The sequence below is a fragment of the Tachyglossus aculeatus genome, chromosome X2 (genome assembly GCF_015852505.1).
Source record: "Tachyglossus aculeatus isolate mTacAcu1 chromosome X2, mTacAcu1.pri, whole genome shotgun sequence".
Classification (NCBI taxonomy): domain Eukaryota; kingdom Metazoa; phylum Chordata; class Mammalia; order Monotremata; family Tachyglossidae; genus Tachyglossus; species Tachyglossus aculeatus.
The window spans coordinates 6,722,648-6,745,567 of record NC_052100.1 but is presented as its reverse complement, the minus strand read 5'-3'; the positions used below and the strand labels follow the sequence as shown (position 1 = coordinate 6,745,567).

General features: G+C 50.5%; 2 protein-coding genes across 2 annotated transcripts; one reads left to right on the top strand and one right to left on the bottom strand.

Annotated features, from left to right (window-relative positions):
- Positions 1-2,436: 2,436 nt before the first annotated feature.
- On the bottom strand, positions 2,437-6,762 carry TLR9 (toll like receptor 9). Its single transcript, XM_038770701.1, has 3 exons — positions 6,661-6,762; positions 5,942-6,121; positions 2,437-5,555 (listed from the first exon to the last, which is right to left on the bottom strand). Exons 1-3 carry the CDS (start codon positions 6,760-6,762, stop codon positions 2,454-2,456), a joined length of 3,384 nt encoding a protein of 1,127 aa, XP_038626629.1. The 3' UTR covers positions 2,437-2,453.
- A 5,067-nt stretch (positions 6,763-11,829) lies between these two features.
- LOC119949472 (MRN complex interacting protein) lies at positions 11,830-22,914 on the top strand. The gene is made up of 7 exons (XM_038771268.1): positions 11,830-12,053; positions 14,774-14,833; positions 15,601-15,698; positions 16,779-16,851; positions 17,800-17,966; positions 18,506-18,602; positions 22,137-22,914. Exons 1-7 carry the CDS (start codon positions 11,988-11,990, stop codon positions 22,680-22,682), a joined length of 1,107 nt encoding a protein of 368 aa, XP_038627196.1. The 5' UTR covers positions 11,830-11,987; the 3' UTR covers positions 22,683-22,914.
- Positions 22,915-22,920: the final 6 nt, after the last annotated feature.

The window sequence follows — 22,920 nt, the reverse complement described above, 5'->3', positions numbered from 1 at the left end:
TGGAGACTGAGCCCCCTGAGAGACAGAGGCAGAGACTGCGTCTGACCTGATGAACTCGTATCTACTCCAGCGCTTAGTACAGGGTACAAACGGTACAAATACCATTATTATTGTTCTTGTTGCATTATTATATTTATTATTCCCCCGTCTCCTCACCCTCCTTGCCACAGCTCCCCCATGTTCAAATCCCTCCTAAAAGCCCACCTCTTCTAGCCAGCCTTCCCTGATTCATCTCCAGTATTTCCTGAGCAGCCCAAAGCACTTATGTACATGTCTGTAATTTTGTAGATTTGTATTGATTTCCGTCTGCCCCCCTTTAGACTGTGAGCTCGTTGTGGGCAGGGAATGTCGCTGGTTTTTGTTGTACTTTCCCAAGCGTTTAGCACAGTGCTTTGCACACAGTAAGCGCTCAATGAATACGATTGAATGAATACCCTCCCAAGTGCTTAGTATAGCGCTCTGCACAAAGTAAGCTCTCAATAAATACGATTGATTGAATGGTAGGGAAGGCCAAGGTTTGTTATTGAGAGAAGAGCACTACCGTGTGGTCTCTCCGAGAAGGGCGGGGGAGACTCATTCATTCATTCAATCGTATTTATTGAGCGCTTACTGTGTGCACAGCACTGTACTAAGCGCTTGGGAAGTACAAGTCGGCAACATATAGAGACGGTCCCTACCCAACAACGGGCTCACAGTCTAGAAGGGGAGATCTGCCCATCCCAGCAGCAGCAGCTCCAAAAGCTCATCCCTGGAAAGACAAGACAGTCTGGGACACCCCCCCTCCCTCCCCCCCCCCCGGAGCCCTACCTAATAGTGATAACGATAATAATAATGATACTCGATACTATTTGCCAAGCACTGGGTTAAACACTGGGGTAGATAGAGGATCAATCAATTGTATTTATTGAGCGCTTAACTGTGTGCCGAGCACTGTACTAAGCTCTTGGGAGCCAAGATGACAGAGCTGGGAAACACGTTCCCTGCCCACAGTGAGCTTACAGTCTAGAGGGAGGGGCTCAAATTCAAGATCATCAGATCAGCCCTGCTCTCCCTGTCCCCTCTGACTTCTCTTTCTCCAGGCCTCACTTCGAGTCCCACAAATTAGCTCCTCTTACTCCAGCCCCAACCCAACTTACAGCTCATCCTCTATTTCATGGTCATCCTGGCTCTCTCCTTCTCTGGAGATTCATGGAAAACACACACACACACACACACACGAGCGCACAAACACGAAATGCAGGCGAAAGGCCCTGAGTCCATTCCATTCCCTGGCACTGGTCCAAATCGCAGCAGTAACAACAGCACACATTTTTATTGAGTGCCCAGTGGGTAAGATAGATGATCGACCCTAGCCTGGGGAAGAGTTCAGGAAGAGACTCTGACAGTTGGGACTGCAGAGAGATTCCCAAAGAAAACAGACACTTCCCTGCTCATGGATCCTTCCTCGAAGGTGGGAAAGGACAGGAGGGGAAAGAGGAAAAAAGAGAAACCCACACTCATTAACGGCAGGGGTGGGATCCTGAGTCACGAGCAATTTAGAGCAAAGGAAAAAGTCCACCCCATCCAACTGCACTCCATGGCGTTCATTTTGGTGCGGAGCACTGTACTAAATGCTTGGGAGAGGACAATACTCTAGAGTCGGTAGACGTGATCCCTGCCCACAAGGAGCTCACAGTCCCTGTTGGCCTTTTGTTGTTGTTGTTGTTATTCGTTAAACACTTACTACACACTAGGCACTGTTCTAAGCGCTGGGCTAGAAACAAACTAATTAGGTTGGACACAGTCCCTGTCCCACATGGGGCTCCCAGTCTTAATCCCCATTTTACGGATGAGGTAACTGAGGCCCATAAAAGTGACTTGCCGAAGGTCACGCAGCAGACAAGTGGCGGAGCCGGAATTAGAACCCATGTCCTTCTGGCTCCCAGGCCCGTGCTCTATCCATCAGGCCATGCTGCTTCTCTCGCTTATCTGCCGCCTGTCCACCGGAGCTGCATCTCCTGAACGGTAACAGTGGGGGTCCGTTCTGGGTTTGAACGGGCTTGGGAATTGTTCTCACAAGCATCCATCTGATGGGAAGAGGCAGTTGCCTAGATGTCCTGAGGATCCTGGGGCAAGTGGACTGGCCCATCCTCTCTCTCCGACCCTGGAAGTAGGGTGGAGGCCTCCACCCTCCACCCCGCCCCAAATTTGGAGCTCTGGGCCTGCCCCCAACTCAGCCGGAGACCCCTCTATTTTTCCCAAAATCAGCTCTTAACCGGCCCCAAATGTATCAGATCTGAAAAATCCCATCTCTTCCCCCTCGCCAGGAGAGGCTTTTCCCAGGGGAGGGGTGGGTCCCCCTCCCTCGCCCTCCCGCCCGCCCACTCCACCACCACCCCTGCACCGCCGGTATGCCCTCCCTCCTTCCCTTCCCCAACCCCACCTGGCCTCCCCGGCTCCCCAGCCTGCCGAGCTCAGAAGCCCCGGCAGAAGTTGCGGTCATAAAAGTGGCGATTGTCCTTGCCCAGGGCCGCCCGGAGTCGGCACCAGAAGTCCCCCTGGCCGCTGGGCTGGCGAGGCCAGAAAAGGACGGTCTTGGGGCAGAGGCGCTGCCGGAGGCGCAGGTAGCGGGAGCGCTTGCGTGGCCGGCCCAGAATGACCAGCACCACCACGTCCCGCTTGTCGTCCAGCAGGCGCTGCTGGGCCAGCAGGAAGCTGGCCCGGAGCAGCCCACTGATGGGCCGGATAGCGGAAAGGACGAAGACCGTCTTGTGGCTCCCGTAGACGGAGTTCCACAGGTTCTCGATGAGACTCTTCCCGGGGAGCCAGTCCCGCTCCTCCAGGCAGAGCCGGAAGCGGGCCTTCTCCTCCAGGATGACCCGCAGCTCATGGTAGACCCAGTCGGCCACGGCCCCCTGGGCCTTGTCGAAGGCCACGAAGGCGTCGTAGGCCAGGTCCGGTTCCCCGGGAGGACCCTGGCCTCGCCGGCCACCGGTCAGCCCCCCAGCCCGCCGGCCCCGGAGCCGGGCCAGGCCCAGGTGGAAGATGTACCAGAGGTCCCAGCCGAAGAGGCGATGCAGGGTGGGCCCGGAGAGCAAGGCGACGACGGCGAGAGAGGAGAGGGCGAAGCAGCTGCAGGAGAGGGCCCCGTCGGGGCAGAAGCGCAGGTCCTGGGTGAAGATGCTGCGGCCCTTGAGCTGGTACGGGGCACCGCAGACCACCAGGTCGGTGAGGTGGGGGATGCGGTCCTGGATGGCCAGCACGAAGGCCAGGAAAGTCGAATCACAGGTGCAGAGCAGGGGGTTGGCCCGGATGTCCAGCAGCTGCAGGCTGGAGATGGAGTGGCCAAACCAGGCCCGCTCCACGGTGCCGAGCGCGTTGTGGCTCAGGTTGAGCAGATTCAGCTGGGAGGCCGCGGAGAAGAAGCCGGGGGCTATGTAGTCCAGCCGGTTGCCGCTGAGCACCAGCTTGCGGAGGCCCGTCCCGGCAGGGAGGCTGCCATTGGCCAAGCCCGCCAGCCGGTTGCCCGCCAGGTCCAGCGCCTCCAGGTTGGGGAGGAGCTGCAGGCAGGTCCAGTTGAAGAAGGAGAGGTGGTTGCCCCGGGCCCAGAGCACCCTCAGGGTTGGGGGGAGGTGGGCCAGGGCCCGGTCCGGGAGGGTCCCGAGGCGGTTCTGGGAGAGGTCCAGCCTGGTCAGGCCGCTCAGGTCCCAGAAGAAGCTCAGGTACATATCCCCCTCCCGCCACATGACGTCCAGCCGGTTCCCGCTGAAGTCCAGGGCCTCCAGGGAGGTGCTGCGGAGCCTGGGGGAGACCTGGCGGGCGATCTGGTTGTGGGCCAGGCTAAGGAAGCGCAGGCGAGGCAGCCGGCCCACAAAGCTCAGGTTGTGGCCGATGCCCCGCATCATGAAGGCCTGGCTGTTGTAGCCGAGGTCCAGGGCCTCCAGGAGGGGCAGCTCGGAGAAGGAGCTGCCGTGGTACAGGTCCAGCTTGTTGTGGGACAGGTCCAGCAGGCGCAGCTGGGCCAGCAGCGTGAACTGGGTGCCGTCCATGGCCTGCGCGATGCCGTTCTGGGAGAGCCGGAGGCACTTGAAGCCCGACAGGTTGGAGAACATGTCCGGGCGGATGGTCACCAGGTTGTTCCGAGACAGATCCAGAGTCTCCTCTGGATACCGGCAGGCCGGCATGAAGACCTCGAGGCCGGGCCGGTCCTCCGCCGGGGCCCCGCGGCCCCACCGCCCCCGGGAGGCCAGGGCCCGAAGCCGGCCCCCACCGAGCCCTTCCGGCCGGCCCCCAGCCTCACCCTCCCGGTGGTCCACGATCTTGTTGTCCGACAGGTCGACGAACTTCAAGGCGCGGAAGTCGCCGAAGACCGACAGGTCCACCTGGTTGATGAAGTTCATCTGCAGGTGCAGCTTGTGCAGAGAGCGCAGGCCCTGCAGGGGTCGCAGAGTGTCCCGGTTGAGCCTCCGAAAGAAGATCCCCCGCATGTCCAGCTCCTGCAGGGACTCCAGGTCCCGGAAGGAGGGGGCCAAGGCCAGGTGGGCGAAGGAGACCTTCTTCTGGTAGTTGAAGGCCAGCAGCAGCTTCTCCAGCTTGGCCAGCCCCCGGAAAGCCGTGCCGGTGGTGATGTCCCGGTAGAGGAAGTTCTCGCTCAGGTCCAGCACCCGGAGGTTCCCCAGGCCCTGGAACCAGCGGGCGTCCAGCTGGTACAGGGAGCTGTCAGCCAGCACCAGGCCCTCCAGGGCCCTGAGGCGGCGGAAGGCCGAAGGCTCCACCCACAGGGAGCCGTTGCACTCCACGCAGGAGCTGAGCGCGTGGTCGCAGCGCCGGCAGTTCCCACTCAGGTCCAGAACCTGCAGGCGGGGCAGGCCGCCCAGGTCTGCGGCGGAGAAGCGCTTGATGCGGTTGTAGGAGACGTACAGGTGCTGCAGGCTGGACGGGAGCCCCCGGGGTACCCCTGTCAGGTTGTTGTACTTCAGGGAGAGGCGAGTGAGGTTGCCCAGGTGGGCGAGGGCCCCCGGGGGCACCTCGACGGCCCGCCCGCAGGGGTTCTTGTAGTAGCAGTTCCCGTCCATGAAGAGCTGGCGCAGGCCGAGCAGCGGGGAGAAGGTGGCCGGATCCAGGCTGAGGACCTGGGTGCGGGTCAGGCTGAGCGTCCGCAGGGAAGGTGGCAGGGGCGGCACCGTCGAGATGCTGTTGGCCGACAGGTCCAGCATCTCCAGGTGCTGCAGCCCCACGAAGGTGCCCGCCTCGATGGTCATGCGGCAGGGGAAGCGGAGGTTGGTCAGCCCGGCGGGGGGGCAGTTCCACTTGAGGTTCAGCTGCCGAAGGTTGGTCAGGCGGGTGAAATCACCAGCCCGCAGGTGGTGGATGTGGTTGAAGCAGAGCAGCAGGGTGGTGACGTTGGCCTGGGGGGCGGCGGCGAAGGGGGGCACGGCCCGCAGGCCATGGTTGTCGCAGTCCACCTCTCCCGGGCGGTGGAACTGGCACGGCAGAAAGATGGGGAGGGGGGCCAGGGCCCGGGCCAGGGCCTGGGCCAGGGTGAGCAGGGAACCGAGACACCTCCCATGGATGCCCTGCAATCCAGAACAGAAAGGCGGGGGAGGTAACTCAGCCGGCCCCACAGCCCTGGTCCAGAAAGCACCCGGGCTCCCAATCCAAAGGTGACCAGTGAGCGTAGAATTGGCAGGCATCGAACTCGGTAGTCCCCTGCCCTTGTTCTCCTACCCCAGCAGGGCCTGCCTTCCTTCCTTCCTTCTTCCCTTCCTTCTCCTAGCACCTGCATCCTTGCCCTCCCAGAGCCTCTGCCAATTGCAGTACCTGTCCCACGTGGGGCACCTGATCTAACCCCTCGGGTTCTTGGGCTTCTCTGGAGACACCCAAAGCCAAGTGGGCTGTTCTCCCATGAGCAGCATCAAGCTAACTAAAGATGGGGGCACCAGCAGCAGAATACAGTAGCTACGCGGTGAAATGAGATTCCCTCGCCGTCCCCGCTCTCGCCTTGGTAGTCTTCCCCGCCCCACTCTCCGTTGGCTTCAGAGAGAGGCAAGGGCTGGTGGTGGGGTGGGGGAGATATGTGTTTGGGAGGGTTGTGCCCGGAGGCAAGAGAATGGATGAAATGATTGGGCCAGGCTCTTCCAGCCTAGGAAGTTGCGACCATGTGCTGGCTCCTGAATTCACGGACCAGAGAAGAAAAAGAATTTGGCACCCGCCTTCTGTCAGAGAGGTGGGTCTCCCAGAGTCCGCAGCTCGTGGGGAGGCCATCGCTGGTGCTGGACAGAATCGACGCCCCAACCCCCAGCCCACAAGGGTTTTGCATCCCTGAGCCAACAAGAGTCAAACCCCTTCCAGGAGACTTCTTTTTCAATCGTTCGATTCAATCATATTTATTTAGCACTTACTGTGGTAGAGCACTGTACTAAGTGCTCGGGAGACTACAATATAACAATAAACAGACACATTCCTCACTCCTACCCCCGGCTGGGTCACTAGCACAGCCGAGAGTGGCTTTCCTTCCACCTTTGCACGTTCGCATGCCCAGGGAACCGTCCTTCTCTTGGTCACACCCTCCATCCTCTCTTCCACTTTCTCTCACCTCCATGCCCCGTCTGCCGAGTTTCTTTCCCCAGTCCCTTGTCTGTGTTCTTCTTCCTTCTTCTCGGCCCCCTCCCACCCCCTTACTTTCCCTTCCTTGAAGATCCCTATTTCGCAGCTGGGCACGGGGTGAGCGCAGGCGGGAAGATGGGGCTGGAGGTCTAGGCCCTTCAGGAAGCCCCCTTCCATTGGAACCACCAGGGAGTGGACCACCTCTCCACCACCACCACCCTGCTTAAGACCTCCCTCCCATAAAAACCCTTGGGCCCCTCCACTCACATACTGTCAGATGGCTCCTGGCAGAGTGGGTGGGGGTTGCACCCCACAGAAGATGGATGAAGGGTGGGGAGTATAGGAGCCAACTTTTCCTTCGGAATGTGGACCTTTAAGGAGCAACGAGCGAGATGCGGCTTGGCTGACAGACGGACAGACAGAGGGGCAGACACGTAGGCAAGCTGCCAGCCAGCCAGACTCTGAATGATGCAATTTGGGGTCTCTTGAACCCCATGAAGCTCTCAAGTCTGGAGAGCTTCGGGTAGGAACAGAGGCTTCACCCACCTGCACCAGAACCCTATAGGCGGGATGGTCCCCATCTCCCACAAAAGGGGGCACCTATGGGAAAGGGCAGGTGGGTGAAGAGGGCAAGGAGCCCGAGGGGGAGGGGGGAACTGTACCATGGTCCTCCTGAGCCCTCAGGGGCAGAACTCTTCTCCAACTGGTCCGGACTGGACCGGGACTCCGAAGGTGTGGGTGGGAGCAGAGAGGGAGGAGGCAGTGGAATGATTTCTCCTCACAGCCAGACGCAGGCCCCGGTTTCGCCAACGGCAAGAGGAAGTGATAGAGCTTCAGGCCACGGAGATGGGTGTCACCCCTCCACAATCCCCAGGCGGCCCAGCCTCTCAACCCCACCCCCTCGACCCCTCCCCCAAAACCCACCCTCTCTCGCCCTCCTGGCCCCAGTAGTCTCCTTCCCAGTTAAGGGAAGACAGACGGACAGACAGAGAGGCAGACAGGTAGGCAAGCTGCCAGCCAGCCAGACTTTCAATGATGCAATCTGGGGTCTCTTGAACCCCATGAAAGCTCTCAGGTCTGGAGAGCTTCGGGCAGAACAGAGACCACTCCTTCCTCTTTCGATTCTCTACCTTGGTGTCAGAGAGCTGTGGGAGGAAACACGGCCCCCTTCCTCCCTCCTTCCCAGCTTCTCACCCCAAGCCCATCTCGAATGTGCATAGCAATAGTAGTAACAGTAGTAATAGTAGTAATAATTATTATTATTATTATTATGGTATTTGTTAAGCGCTTACTATGTGCCAAGCACTGTTCTAAGCACTGGGGTAGGTACAAGGTAATCAGGTTGTCCGACATGAGGCTCACAGTCTTAATCCCCATTTTACGGATGAGGTAACTGAAGCACAGAGAAATTAAGTGGCTTGCCCAAGGTCACACAGCAGGCAAGTGGCGGAGCTGGATTAGAACCCATGTCCTCTGACTCCCAAGCCCATGCTCTTTCCACTAAACCACACTGCTTCTCTGAAGCAGCAGTAGTAGCAGAAGTAGTAGTACAGTAGTTGTAGTAGTAGCATTTATTAAATGGCCATTTGTGTGGTGCACTGTACTAGGTGCTTGGGATGTACAGAAAGATAAAATGATGCATTTCCTGCCCATAAGGAGCTTATATTTGAATGGTGGGAGATAAATGTAAAAATATTTACAACTAGAGAGGTCAAAACAAATAAATGAAGGCTTCACATACATTTGAAGGCTAAAAAGGTAACAGACAACTAGAGTTGACTGAAGGGATGATATGCCTCAGGGCCTGGAAAATTAATTGAGGGAAAGCTTACTCCCTTGGTGAATTCGTTCGCTCATATGGCTTCAGCTATCAAATCTAAGACAGATGATTTCCAAATCTACATCTCCAGCCCTGATCTCTCGCCCTCTCTGTGGTCTTGCATTTCCTCCTGCCTTCAGGACATCGCTACTTGGGTGAACTGCCGTCACCTCAAACTAAAAATATCTAAAACAGAACTCCTTATCTTCCCACCCAAACCCTGTCCTTCCCCTGACTTTCCCATCACTGACAGCACCACCATCCCTCCTGCCTCACAAGCCCGTAACTTAGGCATTATCCTAGACTCCTCTCTCTCATTCAACCCACATATTCAATCTATCACTAAATCCTGTCAGTTCAGCCTTCATGACATTGCTAAAATTTGCCCTTTCCTCTCTATCCAGACTGCTACCATGTTAATCCAAGCACTCACCCTATCCCACCTTGATTACTGTATCGGCCTCCTTGCTGGCCTCCCTGCCTGCTGCCTCTTCCCACTCCAGTCCAAGCTTCACTCTGCTGCCTGGATCACTTTTTTACAAAAACATTCAGTCCATGTTTCCCCAGTCCTCAAGAACCTCCAGCAGTTGCACCCCCCAGCCCTCACCCTGCATCAAGCAGAAACTCCCTAGCTTGGGCTTTAAAGCACTCAATCACCTTGCCCCCTCCTACCACAACCCAGCCCACACACTTTGTCCTTCCAATGCTAACCTTCTCACTGTGCCTCCATCTTGCCTCCGACCTCTCGCCCACATCCTGCCTCTGGCCTGGAACACCCTCCCTCTTCATATCCGACAGACAATTGCTCTCCCCGCCTTCCAAGCCTTATTGAAGGCACATCTCCAAGAGGCCTTCCCTGACTAAGCCCTCTTTCCCTTTTCTTCCATGGACTTCTGCGTCGCCCTGACTTGATCCCTTTATTCATCCCTCCGGCACTTACGTACATAACCATAATTCACTGATTTATATATTAATGTCTGTCTCCCCCTCTAGACTCTAAGCTCGCTGCGGACAGGGAATGTGTCTGTTATATGTTGTAATGCACACTTCCAAGCACTTAGTACACAGCGCTGCACAGAGTTAAGCACTCAATAAATAATATGACTGTGATTTTTGGAGGGGGACATGGGATTTTGAGGGTTTTGAAGGTGGAGAAAGTTGGGGTCTGTCTGCGGTAGAGGGAGGGATTTCCAAGAGCCAGGGCAGCACGAGCAAGGGAACGGAGGCGGGAGAGTTGAGAGTGAGATATGGATAAAAGATCGGCTGTTCTAATGTAACATAACCTTCTGCTGTGCAAACATCTGTCCTTGTTTTAAACTAATTTCTCTACGAATTCTAGAAGTCTGTGATGATCCAGTCCAACTCCGACCCTAAAATTTTGTGTAACGTGCCCTTGCCATAATCTAGAACTGTCAAATCATTTTCCCAAATAATAGTCTTTTGGAGTGGGAAGGGATGCGGGGAGAGATGAAAGTGAAACGATAGTAGTTTTTGAACAGTTCTCTCCTGAGGGAAACCATACTTTTTACTTGACCAAAGACCTTGAGGTTGTGGGGAAGGACAGGCATGACTCAATTCCGGAACTGTTTTTTGCCCGAGAGATCTGAGTCTGGATCCACACTGGTTTCCAGCTACCAATCATCTCCCTCAGTGCTGCTGTCTCCTTTCAAAAATATCCTTTTAGATTTATGAGGGGCACTTTATCAAAAGGGTTCTGTGGGATAAGAAACAAAGGACCCTCTATAAAATATAATTGCACTGGAAAGTATAATGGCAAAGCTTCAATAACAGCCTAAGGTTGTTACTGTTACTGGCCTAGTGGAAAGAGGCTTAGGAGTAAGAGGACCTGGGTTCTAATTCCACCACTGCCACGTGTCTGATGCACGACCTTAAACAAGCCATTCATTTCTTGGTGCCTGAATTACCTCATCTGTAAAACAGGGATTAAGACTGTGAGCTCCATATGGGACATGGACTGGGTCCAACCTGATTACTTTGTATCTACCCCAGCACTTAACACAGTGCTTGGCACATACTGAACACTTAACAAATACCATAAAAATACCACAATTCTTATTACTGTTCAGAAATTGGGATTCCTTTGTGGGTCACAACTGAGTTAAAAGGGCAGGAGAATGAAAGACATAAGATGGAAGACACATCATTTTGAAAACATGCCCTTGGGCTTCCCCGGATGCTCTTAATAGTTCTGCTCCAATCAATCGTATTTACTATGTGCAGAGTACTGTACTGAGCACCTGGAATTGTACTGAGATGGTACAGAATTAGCAGAAACTAAGTGCTTGGGAGAGTACTGTATTGTACAGAATTAGCAGAAATGGTTCCTCACCATAAACTGAACTCCCTAGGTGGCAACTGGAGACCGGGCTGTAAAAGGTAAGGAGTTGCTGCCTTTAGTTCACAAAAGACATCAAGCTGGGAGTGCACCAGCCCTCTTGAGTTCTGCAAACAAATTATGCTATTAGAATTCAATGAGTTTCTTCCAGACTCTGACCCCTACAAGTGAAACACAGAACCCAGAAGGGTCGTTTTTGGCTGAACTAGTCTGGCCTGGCGGGTTCTCCATAAGGGGTGATTTCCACCTTAAACAGAAAACGCGCAGGCCACCTTGAGTAGGTCAAGTGCTAAGTTCGTTGTGAGGTTATCATCATCATCATCAATCGCATTTATTGAGCGCTTACTATGTGCAGAGCACTGTACTAAGCGCTTGGGAAGTACAAATTGGCAACATATAGAGACAGTCCCTACCCAACAGTGGGCTCACAGTCTAAAAGGTTATGAGACATAACCCCTGGTCCACACAGAACTCACAATCTCTCTTATCCCCATTTTACAGATGAGGAAACTGGCTCAGAAAGGTTATCTGACACAACTGGCAAGTGGTGGAGCCAGAATGAGGACAGAGGTAATAATAAAAGTGGTATTTGTTAAGGGTTTAACTGTGTGTCCTGCACCGTACTAAGCACTGGGGTAGATACAAGGTAATCCGATCATCATCATCATCATCATCAATCGTATTTATTGAGCGCTTACTATATGCAGAGCACTGTACTAAGCGCTTGGGAAGTTCAAATTGGCAACATATAGAGACAGTCCCTACCCAACAGTGGGCTCACAGTCTACAAGGGGAGTCTAATCCGATCGGATACAATCCATTTTCCATACGGAGCTCACGGTCTAAACACGAGGGAGAACAGGTATTGAATCCCCATTCTGCAGGTGAGGGAACTGGGGCACAGAGAAGTGAAGTTACTTGCCCACGGTCACACAGCGGACAAGCGACGGGGGTCCTCCTGAGTCCTGCGCTCGCGCTCTCTCCACCAGGCGTCGCTGCGTCATCCACCGGCCTGGAGTTTCCAGGGGGTCGAGGAGAGAAGCAGCTGGCCTAGGCCGGACCCTTCTGGAGACCCCCATTCCGGCGATTGGGGTCGTCGCCGACCATAGAGTCGGCAGCGGGGCCTCTCCGGGAGGCTAGAGGGGCCTCGCCGAGATGCCGGAAGTGCTAGGGGAGGCGGTCTAGGAGGCCGGAGGCTGTGGAGGCTGTGCGGGCAAGGCCGTTGCCATGGAGTTGCCTCAGCGCTTCCAGGTGCTCAGGTGTTTCTCCTGCCGCCTTTTCCAAGTTCACCAGGTCGGTGGCGCGTCGGGCCCCGCGTTCCAGCAGGGCGTAGTGGCCAGAGTCCGGGCCTCAGGAGGTCTTGGGTTCTAATTCCCACTCCGCTGCTCGTCTGCTCTGTGACCCTGGGCAAGTCACTTCACTTCTCTGCGAAGCAGAGTGGCTTAGTAGAAAGAGCCCGGGCTAAGGTCGTGAGTTCTAGTCCCGCCTCCGCCACTTGTCGTCATCATCAATCGTATTTATTGAGCGCTTACTATGTGCAGAGCACTGGACTAAGCGCTTGGGAAGTACAAATTGGCAACATAACTGTGTGACTTCACTTCTCTGTATATATGTGTATATATATATATATATATATATATATATATATATATCTGTATATATATACATATATATGTATGAGGTCTTGGGTTCTAATTCCCACTCCGCTGCTCGTCTGCTCTGTGACCCTGGGCAAGTCACTTCACTTCTCTGCGAAGCAGCGTGGCTTAGTAGAAAGAGCCCAGGCTTAGGTCGTGAGTTCTAGTCCCGCCTCCGCCACTTGTCATCATCATCAATTGTATTTATTGAGCGCTTACTATGTGCAGAGCACTGGACTAAGCGCTTGGGAAGTACAAATTGGCAACATAACTGTGTGACTTCACTTCTCTGTATATATGTGTATATATATATATATCTATATATCTGTATATATATACATATATATATGTATGAGGTCTTGGGTTCTAATTCCCACTCCGCTGCTCGTCTGCTCTGTGACCCTGGGCAAGTCACTTCACTTCTCTGCGAAGCAGCGTGGCTTAGTAGAAAGAGCCCAGGCTTAGGTCGTGAGTTCTAGTCCCGCCTCCGCCACTTGTCATCATCATCAATCGTATTTATTGAGCGCTTACTATGTGCAGAGCACTGGACTAAGCGCTTGGGAAGTACAAGTTGGCAACATAACTGTGTGACTTCACTTCTCTGTATATATGTGTATATATATATATATATCTGTATATATATACATATATATATGTATGAGGTCTTGGGTTCTAATTCCCACTCCGCTGCTCGTCTGCTCTGTGACCCTGGGCAAGTCACTTCACTGCTCTGCGAAGCAGCGTGGCTTAGTGGAAAGAGCCCAGGCTTAGGTCGTGAGTTCTAGTCCCGCCTCCGCCACTTGTCATCATCATCAATCGTATTTATTGAGCGCTTACTATGTGCAGAGCACTGGACTAAGCGCTTGGGAAGTACAAGTTGGCAACATAACTGTGTGACTTCACTTCTCTGTATATATGTATATATGTACATATATATGTGTATATATATATGTATATATGTTTGTACATATTTATTACTCTATTTATTTATTTTGCTTGTACATATCTATTCTATTTATTTTATTTGGTTAGTATGTTTGGTTTTGTTCTCCGTCCCCCCCTTTTAGACTGTGAGCCCACTGTTGGGTAGGGACTGTCTCTATATGTTGCCAATTTGTACTTCCCAAGCGCTTAGTACAGTGCTCTGCACATAGGAAGCGCTCAATAACTACAATTGATGATGATAACTTTGTGACGTCACTTCTCTGGGCCTCAGTTCCCTCATCTGTCAAATGGGGATGAAGACTGTGAGCCCCACGGGGGACAACCGGATGACCTTGTATCCACCCCAGCGCTTAGAACAGTGCTTGGCACATAGTAAGCGCTTAACAAAAACCATCGTCATTATTATTATTATTATTCTCGGGGCCTCAGTTCCCTCATCTGGAAAATGGGATTAAGATGGGGAGCCCCAGGCGGGACTGGGATTCTGTCCAACCTATTTGCTTGTATCCACCCCAGCGCTTCGTACAGTGCCTGGCACATAGTAAGCACTTAACAAATACCATAATTATTATTATGTGTTAATGGGTATATGGATGTATAGGTTTGTATGGATGTAGGTGTATTGGGAGTTTTTTATTTTAATGGTATTTAAGTGCTTACTATGTGTCAAGTACTGCTGTAAGCGCCGACGTAGGTACAAGTTCATCGGGTTGGACATAGCCCCTGTCCCGCATGGGGCTCCAAGTCTTAATCCCCATTTTACAGATGAGGGACCTGAGGCCCGGAGAAGCTAAGTGAGTTGCCCAGGGTCACACAGCAGTCAAATGGTGGAGGTAGGATTAGAATCCAGGTCCTTCTGAGATTCTGTTGCAGAATGTGTATGAACAGGGCAGCAGAGTAAGGGACTGAGCTGCCAGAAAATAGCTCCGAGAGCATATGTACCTTCGACTGACATAGCTGTAATAAAACCCAGGAAAAAAAAAAAAGCAGCCTGAGTCATTCCTTTTCTGATTGAACAGTTCCTTTTCCTAAAGTCTAGGTTTTGCTTTACTAGCAAGCAGAAGATAACGTACTAAATCTGATGGGCTGGAGAAATACTACTAAAGAAGGAAAACTTCGAAGAACCCATCTTGGGCTTGGAAAAATGCCTTTCTTGAGTTTCGTTAGATTTATGTGATCTGAGTGTCTGTGTGGGATCCAGGGTCACTGCCAAAGAAAAGTTTGGACAGCACCACAGCTCTGGAGACCTTTAGTTTGACATTCTCCCAAAGGAACATGAAAATTACAGCTGTTTGAAAAAGCCTAGGAGGAAATCCCCTGTAGATAAGGAATAATTTGTGTTTAATGGTAATTAATCATCTTAGAGTGTGACTCAGTTTCTGTTTTCCTCGTTACAGTATTACTATTAATTTAGCTGTATTCCGATTATAGGTTAAAAAGAGCAATAAATGGAACTGCAAAGCTTGTGGAGAGAAACAGTCACTTCTGAAGGTGATTATTGAGGAAGACGATCATTCCTGTTATCAGCGATGTGGGTGTCACTGTCTTGGAGGGGTCCCCTAGCCATATAGTGTTACAATCAGCACGTACTTCTTTCACCCTTCTTCGATGCCACTGTCTGAGACAAATGTCAAACTGGGTCAGATTGGTATTCTAAGTTCGACCACTGCTTTGTCAATACCCTCCTCGTTAGACTGGGAAAAAAATGATGGTACTTGTTAAGTGCATACTATGTGCCAGGCGCTGTACTAAGTGCTGGGGTGGATGCAAGCAAATCAGGTTGGACACGGTTCCTGTCCCTTGAGGGGCTCACAGTTTCAATCCCCAACTGTCTTCTATGTCTACTGTTCTCCCAGAAGCTTAGTGTACAGTCCACTGTGCTCAGTAAATATTAGCCTAACACTGCACGTGGCACTCAGTAAATACCTTAACTATTAAAGAAACACTCCCTCTTCGATCTAAATAGAAGTTAAATCTTATAGTTTCTTACAGTTCGGGGGGAATTTAACTGATCTCAGCCTCATCTCCTGTGGGTAATTTTAGCTTGGCAGGTTTTCTCCAAAATGTGTGTTATTAGTGATATCTCGCTTTGGCCAAATATAGGTATGCTCTTTATGAAGCCCTCTCTTCTCTAGAAAGTAACTTCTCCAGTGACCACAGGTGTCAGATTTCCCTCTGATCCTTCAGTCCTGATCTGGGCTTGACAAGTTCCCAACAAGGCTGTTTCTCGGGGCCCTTTTCCCGGATCCTCCTTCTAGGTATACGGGCAAGGCTCTGGAGCTGACTGCAGGAGTCACGTCCAGAAGCTAAACCTGATGCAGGGTCTGATGGGGCAAGCGGCAGAGATGACACTCGGGTACGGAACTGTTTTGTTGTTTCGGGGGGTTGTCCTTCTCTTTGCATTTCCTGATAAACCTGCACCCCCTACCCTTGAACCGACCCATAGGTTCCCACGACGAAGCTTCAGACCAGGGTCCATGAGAGCCGAGGACCGGGATTTCCATCCTGAGGCGTCTGCACTGCTTCCCCCAACTTTTTCCCTTTCCCCTGCCCAGCCCTACCCCAATCCCCTTCAGCCTCAGTCACAGCCAGCGGCACTCTGTTCCAACAGGGACCGCAGTGGGAAGAGCAGGAAGGGAGGGGACCGCCTGGGTACCTCGTAGTCAGGCGGTAGACAGCAAAGACCCTGAAGACCTGCACGGATAATGGGGTCACCCCCATACTGGCCCACAACTTTAGAAGACCACCCGGACCTTACAAACACATAACATGTAGCAAGTGCTTAAAAACCATCATTAAAATGAATTAATTAGAGCCCAGGTCTCCTGATTGCCAAAACAGTGGACCAACAGCAGAGTTTGCTAAGATAATAATGATGGCATTTGTTAAGCGCTTACTCTGTGCAACGAACTATTCATTGAAAGGGTTTGAATTTCAAGCTAACCTAGGATAAACCGGACAGACCATTCTCCTGGGATAAGAGATGGCTCAAACCTACCATTACCTCATTTACTTAATTGGTAAAAGAAAGCTGAAATTTGCATTCTTAATGATGGCATTTACTAAGCACTTACAAGATGCTAAACATTGAGGTAATGCAAGATCATCAGACCAGACACAATCTCCATCTCTCATGAGGCTCACAGTCCTAGAGAGAGGAGAGATCTCATCCCCATTTTATAGAATAGAGACCTGAGGCGCCGAGGGATTAAGTCACACCAAGCTGGGCCTTGAACCCAGACCCAGATGTCCTGGTTCCCAGACCTACGATCTTTCCAATAGGCCACATTTCCTTTCGTGTTTCCACTACCAGTTCCTTCCAAGGCCCATGTGCCTTCCCTAAAAGCTCTAGGGTTTGGGGCTTGGGTTAATAGCTGTGACAATTTTTTGCAGAGAGATAGACGATGGCTGTGGACTTATATAGTATCTCCCCTAGGTCTTCAGAAAGCCCCGCCAACTCAGATGAAAAGAATGCAGGTGACCCTCCCGGCGAGCATTTGAAGCAACAGGTAAGATTCTGACACAAGCAATACCTAGACCTCCCCACCCAAGAAAAATCCAAACGTAGCTCAAGTGGCAATTAGCCGGTCTGGACAGGGTGTGCTGTCAGTAATAAAAAGGGAACAGCTGCCAGCCAAGAGGAGAGACCTTCCAAGTATCACAGCCAAGTGGAGAGGGGAGGGAGGAAATATTCAGCCAACAGCTACAGCTGAGCACCACCTTCAACTGGGTCCATGGATTATGCCGGGCACGCCCCCCCCCCCAGCTAATATGTGCCACAGAACCACTGGTGAATTCCTGATCCCCTATAGCACTTATCAATGTAGCCTGTTACTTATCAATTAATTATCACTCGTTAATTACTCATGAACATTTCCCCCCTTTGTCCTCTCTGTATATTTAGTATCTGTCTCCCCCACGAGATTGTAAACTTCTTGAGGGCAGGGTTTGTGTTTTTTGAGAAGAGCAATGTGGCCTAGTGGAAAGAGCCTGGGCCAGGAAATCAGAGGTTCTGGGTTTTAATCGTCATCAATCGTATTTATTGAGCGCTTACTATGTGCAGAGCGCTGTACTAAGCGCTTGGGAAGTACAGCACTTGGGAAGTTTTAATCCTGGCTCTGCCACTTTCCTGTTGTGTGACTTTGGGCAAGTCACTTCACTGTGCCTCAGTTACCTCAGGTGTAAAATGGGGATGAGTGTGAGCCCCATGTGGGACAGGGACTGTGTCCACCCTGATCAGCTTGTGTCTACCCCAGTGCTTAGAACAGTGCTTGGCACATAGCACTTATTATTAGTAGTAGTAGGCGTTCAATAAGAAAGGGTGACTGGCTAGGAGGGGTAAGCATCCCTGAAGTCAGGATTGCTGTCGATTCCATCAAAGTGACGTAGATAATAAGGTTTAAAAGCCCTGCCTTTTGCAGACCTGGGAAGTATAAACACATTTCCTGGTGTTTCAGGAGTTGAACCAGTCAGAGAGCCGGTGGTCTAAGTATCTGGACCAGGGCACAGAACACTCCCCCGTGGAAGACGACGACGACGACGATGATGATGAAGGACCATATTCATATAGGCGGCAGCTGCAGCAGCAGCTCCTCTCCTTCAAGAGTGACACAGTTAAAACAAGGTGAAGTAGCGACTCTAACCTTGGTCTCTGGGGGTGGGTTCACTGTAACTGATACGGGGAGCAAATATCGACTTTGAACTCAAAGCCAGGGAGGGGATCCAAAATGGCACGGCCCGACAGCAACCTGACTCTGGCTCCAGGCCCCAGACGCGACCAGGCGGCCTGGTGGGCCTGGGAGTCAAAAGTTCATAGGTTCTAATCCTGACTCCTCCACTTATCTACCGCGTGGCCGTGGGCAAGTCACTTCATTTCTCTGGGCCTCAGTTACCTCATCTGTAATATGGGGATTGAGACTGTGTCCAACCCGATTTGCTTGTGTCCACCCCAGCGCTTAGTACAGTGCCTGGCACGCAGTAAGTGCTTAACAAGTACCACAATTATTATTATTAACAGAGTTGGTAGACGCGTTCCCTGCCACAATGAGCTTCCAGTCCTCCTGAAGACTGATGCAGTTTGCTTTTTAACTCAACACAGTTAAGGAATTGTTTGCGAATAATCCCCCAGTGCCTTAAACATATCCGTGTTTGTTTCCCAACCAGGAAAAGGAAGGGCACATCTTCCTGTCCTCCGAGCGGCTCTGCGCAGAGGGGTCCAAAAGGAAGCAGATATCCTGACCTCCCCGTCAGAGCCAAAAAGGTCAGAGCATAGGAGGCTGGCTCCACCCCTCTTTAGGGGATAAATGTACTTTCGTCCTGCAGAGTCTTTGCTTTGGTCGTTTTGCACTTACAGTTGGGAAGTGGACTGTGTACAATTTCCTGCTGCTTTCACATGGATAAAGTTTGGTTGAGGATAGGTGGCAACCAGAAGTGTAATAACCATGGTACTTGTTAAGTGCTTACTTTGTGCCAGGCACTGTACTAAGCGCTGGGGTGGATACGAACAAATCGAGGAGAGACTTTGGAATGTTTAGCCTGCTTTCGTAAGAGCTGGCGTTCACAAATTGTTCAAGTCGTGTTTATCCCGCCCTTCTCTTTGCAGATTTTCCTGCCCTGAAAAAGTTAGAAGTTCCCCTCCCCTTCCCATTGCATTGCATGTCGTCTGAGTGCTAGCAAAACAATAATCATACATTATAATTTTGGGCCAACCCCACCCACGGGTGCTCAGGTAATGAGTGAGACGTTCTGTTAGGTAAACTGTCATCAGGTCATTTAAGACGTATTGCGTGCAGTCATTGGTAATCGTACACGTACTTAAAGCATACTTAAAAGAATACGTCCCATACAAAGCCTAGGGTTAAAAGGCTTACAGACAGAACACTCTGGAAACTTGTTAGCTCTCCCATCTTTAGTTACCCGGAAGGGGATGGATCATTTTCCCCCTTAGGTAATTTTTCCTTTTCATCGTCTACTTAGATCAGTCATAGGTATCACTGCTTTACATAAATTCCCTTAATGGATCATTTATGCAATTTATCTGAGGCCGGAATGGTTGTGTTTTGAAGATAAAGCCTTTGGTAAAAGATATTAGATTTCTACAACTAGTACTTGTGTTCCTGGAGGCATTTTCTCACCCATTTCCACCCCGTTCTGCAGTTTTTACATTATACTGACTCAGTGGCTTTGCTGGTGTACATCTTGTTCTGGAAGGGAAGGGAAGCAAGTGGAAAAAGACTGGGCTTGGGCCCAGGCTTGGGAATCAGAGGACCTGCGTCTAATCCTGACTCTCCCACTTGTCTGCTGTGAGACCGTGGGCAAGTCACTTCACTGGGCCTTAGTTATCCCATCTGTAAAATGGGGATTGAATTCTACTCCCTCCTACTTAGACTGTGATCCCCATGTGGGCCAGAGACTGTGTCCAGCTTTGCTCATTATGGGCAAGGGACATTTCTGCTAATTCTGTTGTATTGTCTCCCAAGTGCTTAGTATAGTGCTCTGCACTTAGTAAGCATTCAATAAATAGCATTGATTGATTGGTCTTGTCTCTACCCCAGTGCTTAGTACAGTGCTTGGCACATAGTAAGCGCTTAACAAATACCACAATTATTAAACATTTAACAAATGCCATTAAAAAATAGAATGTTAGCAGGCCCTGTTAGTAGGTTTACCGTTGTCAAGCAAGATATTTCAAATACCGAAGCCGTTATAGACTCATCACTATTAATGTAACCTCTAATAAATCACCAACATGGAATTGTAACAATAGTAAACAATATAGCCCAGGGAAATTCTCCAGGCAAAAATCTCACCACAGTTGGAACACCCTGGAATCTGTCCAAATCTTCTTCTTCTTCTTTCTCTCTCTCCCCCCCCCTCCTTAAAAACATCAGCCATTTACTCTCATACTGAAAGAGCAAACAGGGCTCCAAAACAGGAACTTGTCTCCAAAGATAGGCTTTTTTTAAAACCTCAGAATCATTCATCTGCCCAACAAAGTATGATTAAATGGTTACACTAATTTGTTGTGGCATAGTTTGTGAACTCTTAGTGTTGCACCTAGAGGAAAAACCCTTAGTTTTAAAGCTACCTGGTTGTCACAAATTGTATCAGAATATTTCTCTTCCCAGAAACTCTTCCCTACTGCACTGTACATACTACAGCTTTTCCATCTTTAGTCCTGGATGGAATCTCTGCTCTAAATTGTTTTGCAGTCTTTGCAGTGGTTTCATAGGCCTGCCAATTTCCAACTCCTGTCTCCTTGCCCATGTCATGTGAGGCTCAGGCAATTGCAGTTTGCTTCTTCCACGCCTTCACATTTTGTGTTTAAGCACTTACTAAGGGTCAAGCACTGTTCTAAATGCTGGGGTACATACAAGTTAATCAGGTTGGTCATGGTCCAATAAATGATTTTTATTCCTATGGTCCTAATCAGCTAAGGAATTAGGTATCTCAAGAAAAATTGGATTTTTCTCCCTCAGTTTGCCAGCCTTTTCTTTTTTGCAGTCTCATTCTTTAAAATGTGACTTTAAAAATGATTTTAAAATGATTCATCTGGCTACAGTAAAAGCTTTGGACCTGTGAGGCCTCAGAGTTTGCCCAGTCATTATTATTATTGTATTTATTAAGCACTTTGTGTCAGACATTGCTCTAAGAGCTGGGGTGATACAAATTAATGAGGTCAGACACAGTCCCTGTCCCACATGGTGCTCACAGTCTTAAGTAGGAGGAAGAACAGATACTGAATCTCCAATTTCCAGATGAGAAAACTGAAGCACAGAGAAGTTATGACTTGCCCAAGGTCACACAACAGGCAAGTGGCAGAGCTAGAATTAGAACCCAGGTCCTCTGAGTCCTAGGCCTATGCTCTTTCCATTAGGCCACGCTGCGTCCCGCTAATCCATAGAGAACTATGTAGTACACTTCTGTATATAAGTATTATTTTTAGTTTCCATTAACAGGTGAGATTTGGTATTTGTAATGTGCCCTTTGTATGCTAAATTCTAGTGGGAACTAGTGAGGTGAAATTCAAACTCAGCAGAGGTCACTGAATCTTGTAGTTTTGTTCTATGCTGAGAACATTTTTGGCACTGTGGTAATAAAAGAGACAAGTGAGCAAAGCCAATTCCTTCATACGGACCCACTAGCTTTAAAGTTTGGCCTAGCGGATAGAGCACGGGCCTGGTTTCTAATCCCGGCTCGGCCACTTGTCTGCTGTGTGACCTTGGACAAATCACTTTACTTCTCTGGGCCTCAGTTCCTTCATCTGTAAAATGGGAATTAAGACTGTGAGCTCCAGGTGGGACATGGATTGTGTCCAACTTTCAATCTAGCCCAGCACTTAGCACAGTGCCTGGCACATAGTAAGCACTTAAACACCATTAAAAAAAAACAAAATTAAAAAACAAAAGAAACCTCTGGACCAATGGCTGAAAAGAGCCAAGTATCTCTCACTGGCTTTGGCAATCCACAAGGAAAGGTCAGGAGCTGAGCTTTCTTCATCAGCTCCTCCTTTCAGCTATTTATAAATTGTACGGAGGATGTATCGGTTGATTATATATCAGGCTGGTGCTTTGGCCTGTCCAACTGTGAAATTTCAAAGATAGGGGAGAGAGAACAAGTCCTTTTGAACTGACTTTCTACAAACTCAAAAGTGCCTTTTTTTTTTTTTCTTAAGTTGCCTCCTACTACTGTTCCTATTTTGCTGGCTGGGTAGCAAGTGTCAAGTCGGCTGAAGTGTGTTTGCTGTCCTGCTGCAGGTTGCATTTATTAACATTCATCCCCATTACTGTTGCAGAGCTGTTCTGAATTGACAGCAGGGGTGGAACAAGAGAGCAGCAACAGTGAATATAAAGGCCCCAGAGCTCATCTTATCAGTGAGCTATCTACTCCTGTGTGCCAGGCCACAGTTCTACCTTCAAAGTGGGGTAGATTTCTCCCAACTCCTAAAGACGACCATTGCAGGGACCTGATTCCTTCAGTTCAAGAAAGAGCCTGGAAGTCAAGCCTCATGAAGTACACCAAAGCGAGTCTCTTAACAGTACCCAGCACCTCCTCGGGAGAGGAAAACACCACAGCTTGCTGTGCTGGTGAGCAAAGCAAAAACTTCTGCGTAAAAAGCAAGGGTGGTGGAATTTTCCACTTGGCAGGAGGGCCTCAGGGCAGCCCAAGTGCTGGGAGTACCAGGTTTCTCTCTGCCACCAGCATGTGCCCAGCTTCTAATCAGATGGAAGACAAACATCTGAAAGCACCTTCCATGACAACTCCAGCCACGGTGAAGCCCCAGATGATCCAACCGTGTAACCTCTTTAAAACTGATGATGATTTTGAAGATGACCTGTGACGAGGCAATTTTCCTCTCTGAAGAATTCCACAAGAGTCCCCTGCCCCTTTCAAAGCTAGCAGTGGGCTAATTTGGAGGTTGGGGGCTATTTAGACTAGCCCATCAACTTGGAGCCATCTCCAAGTTGAGAGGATGTACCAGGGGAACTTAAAGCAGCAGTACGCTAATGACCCCATGTTCTCCCTCAGTCAGCTAATGGTGATGTCCTCTGTCCTGAACCAAAACTTCTGGGTGGGGG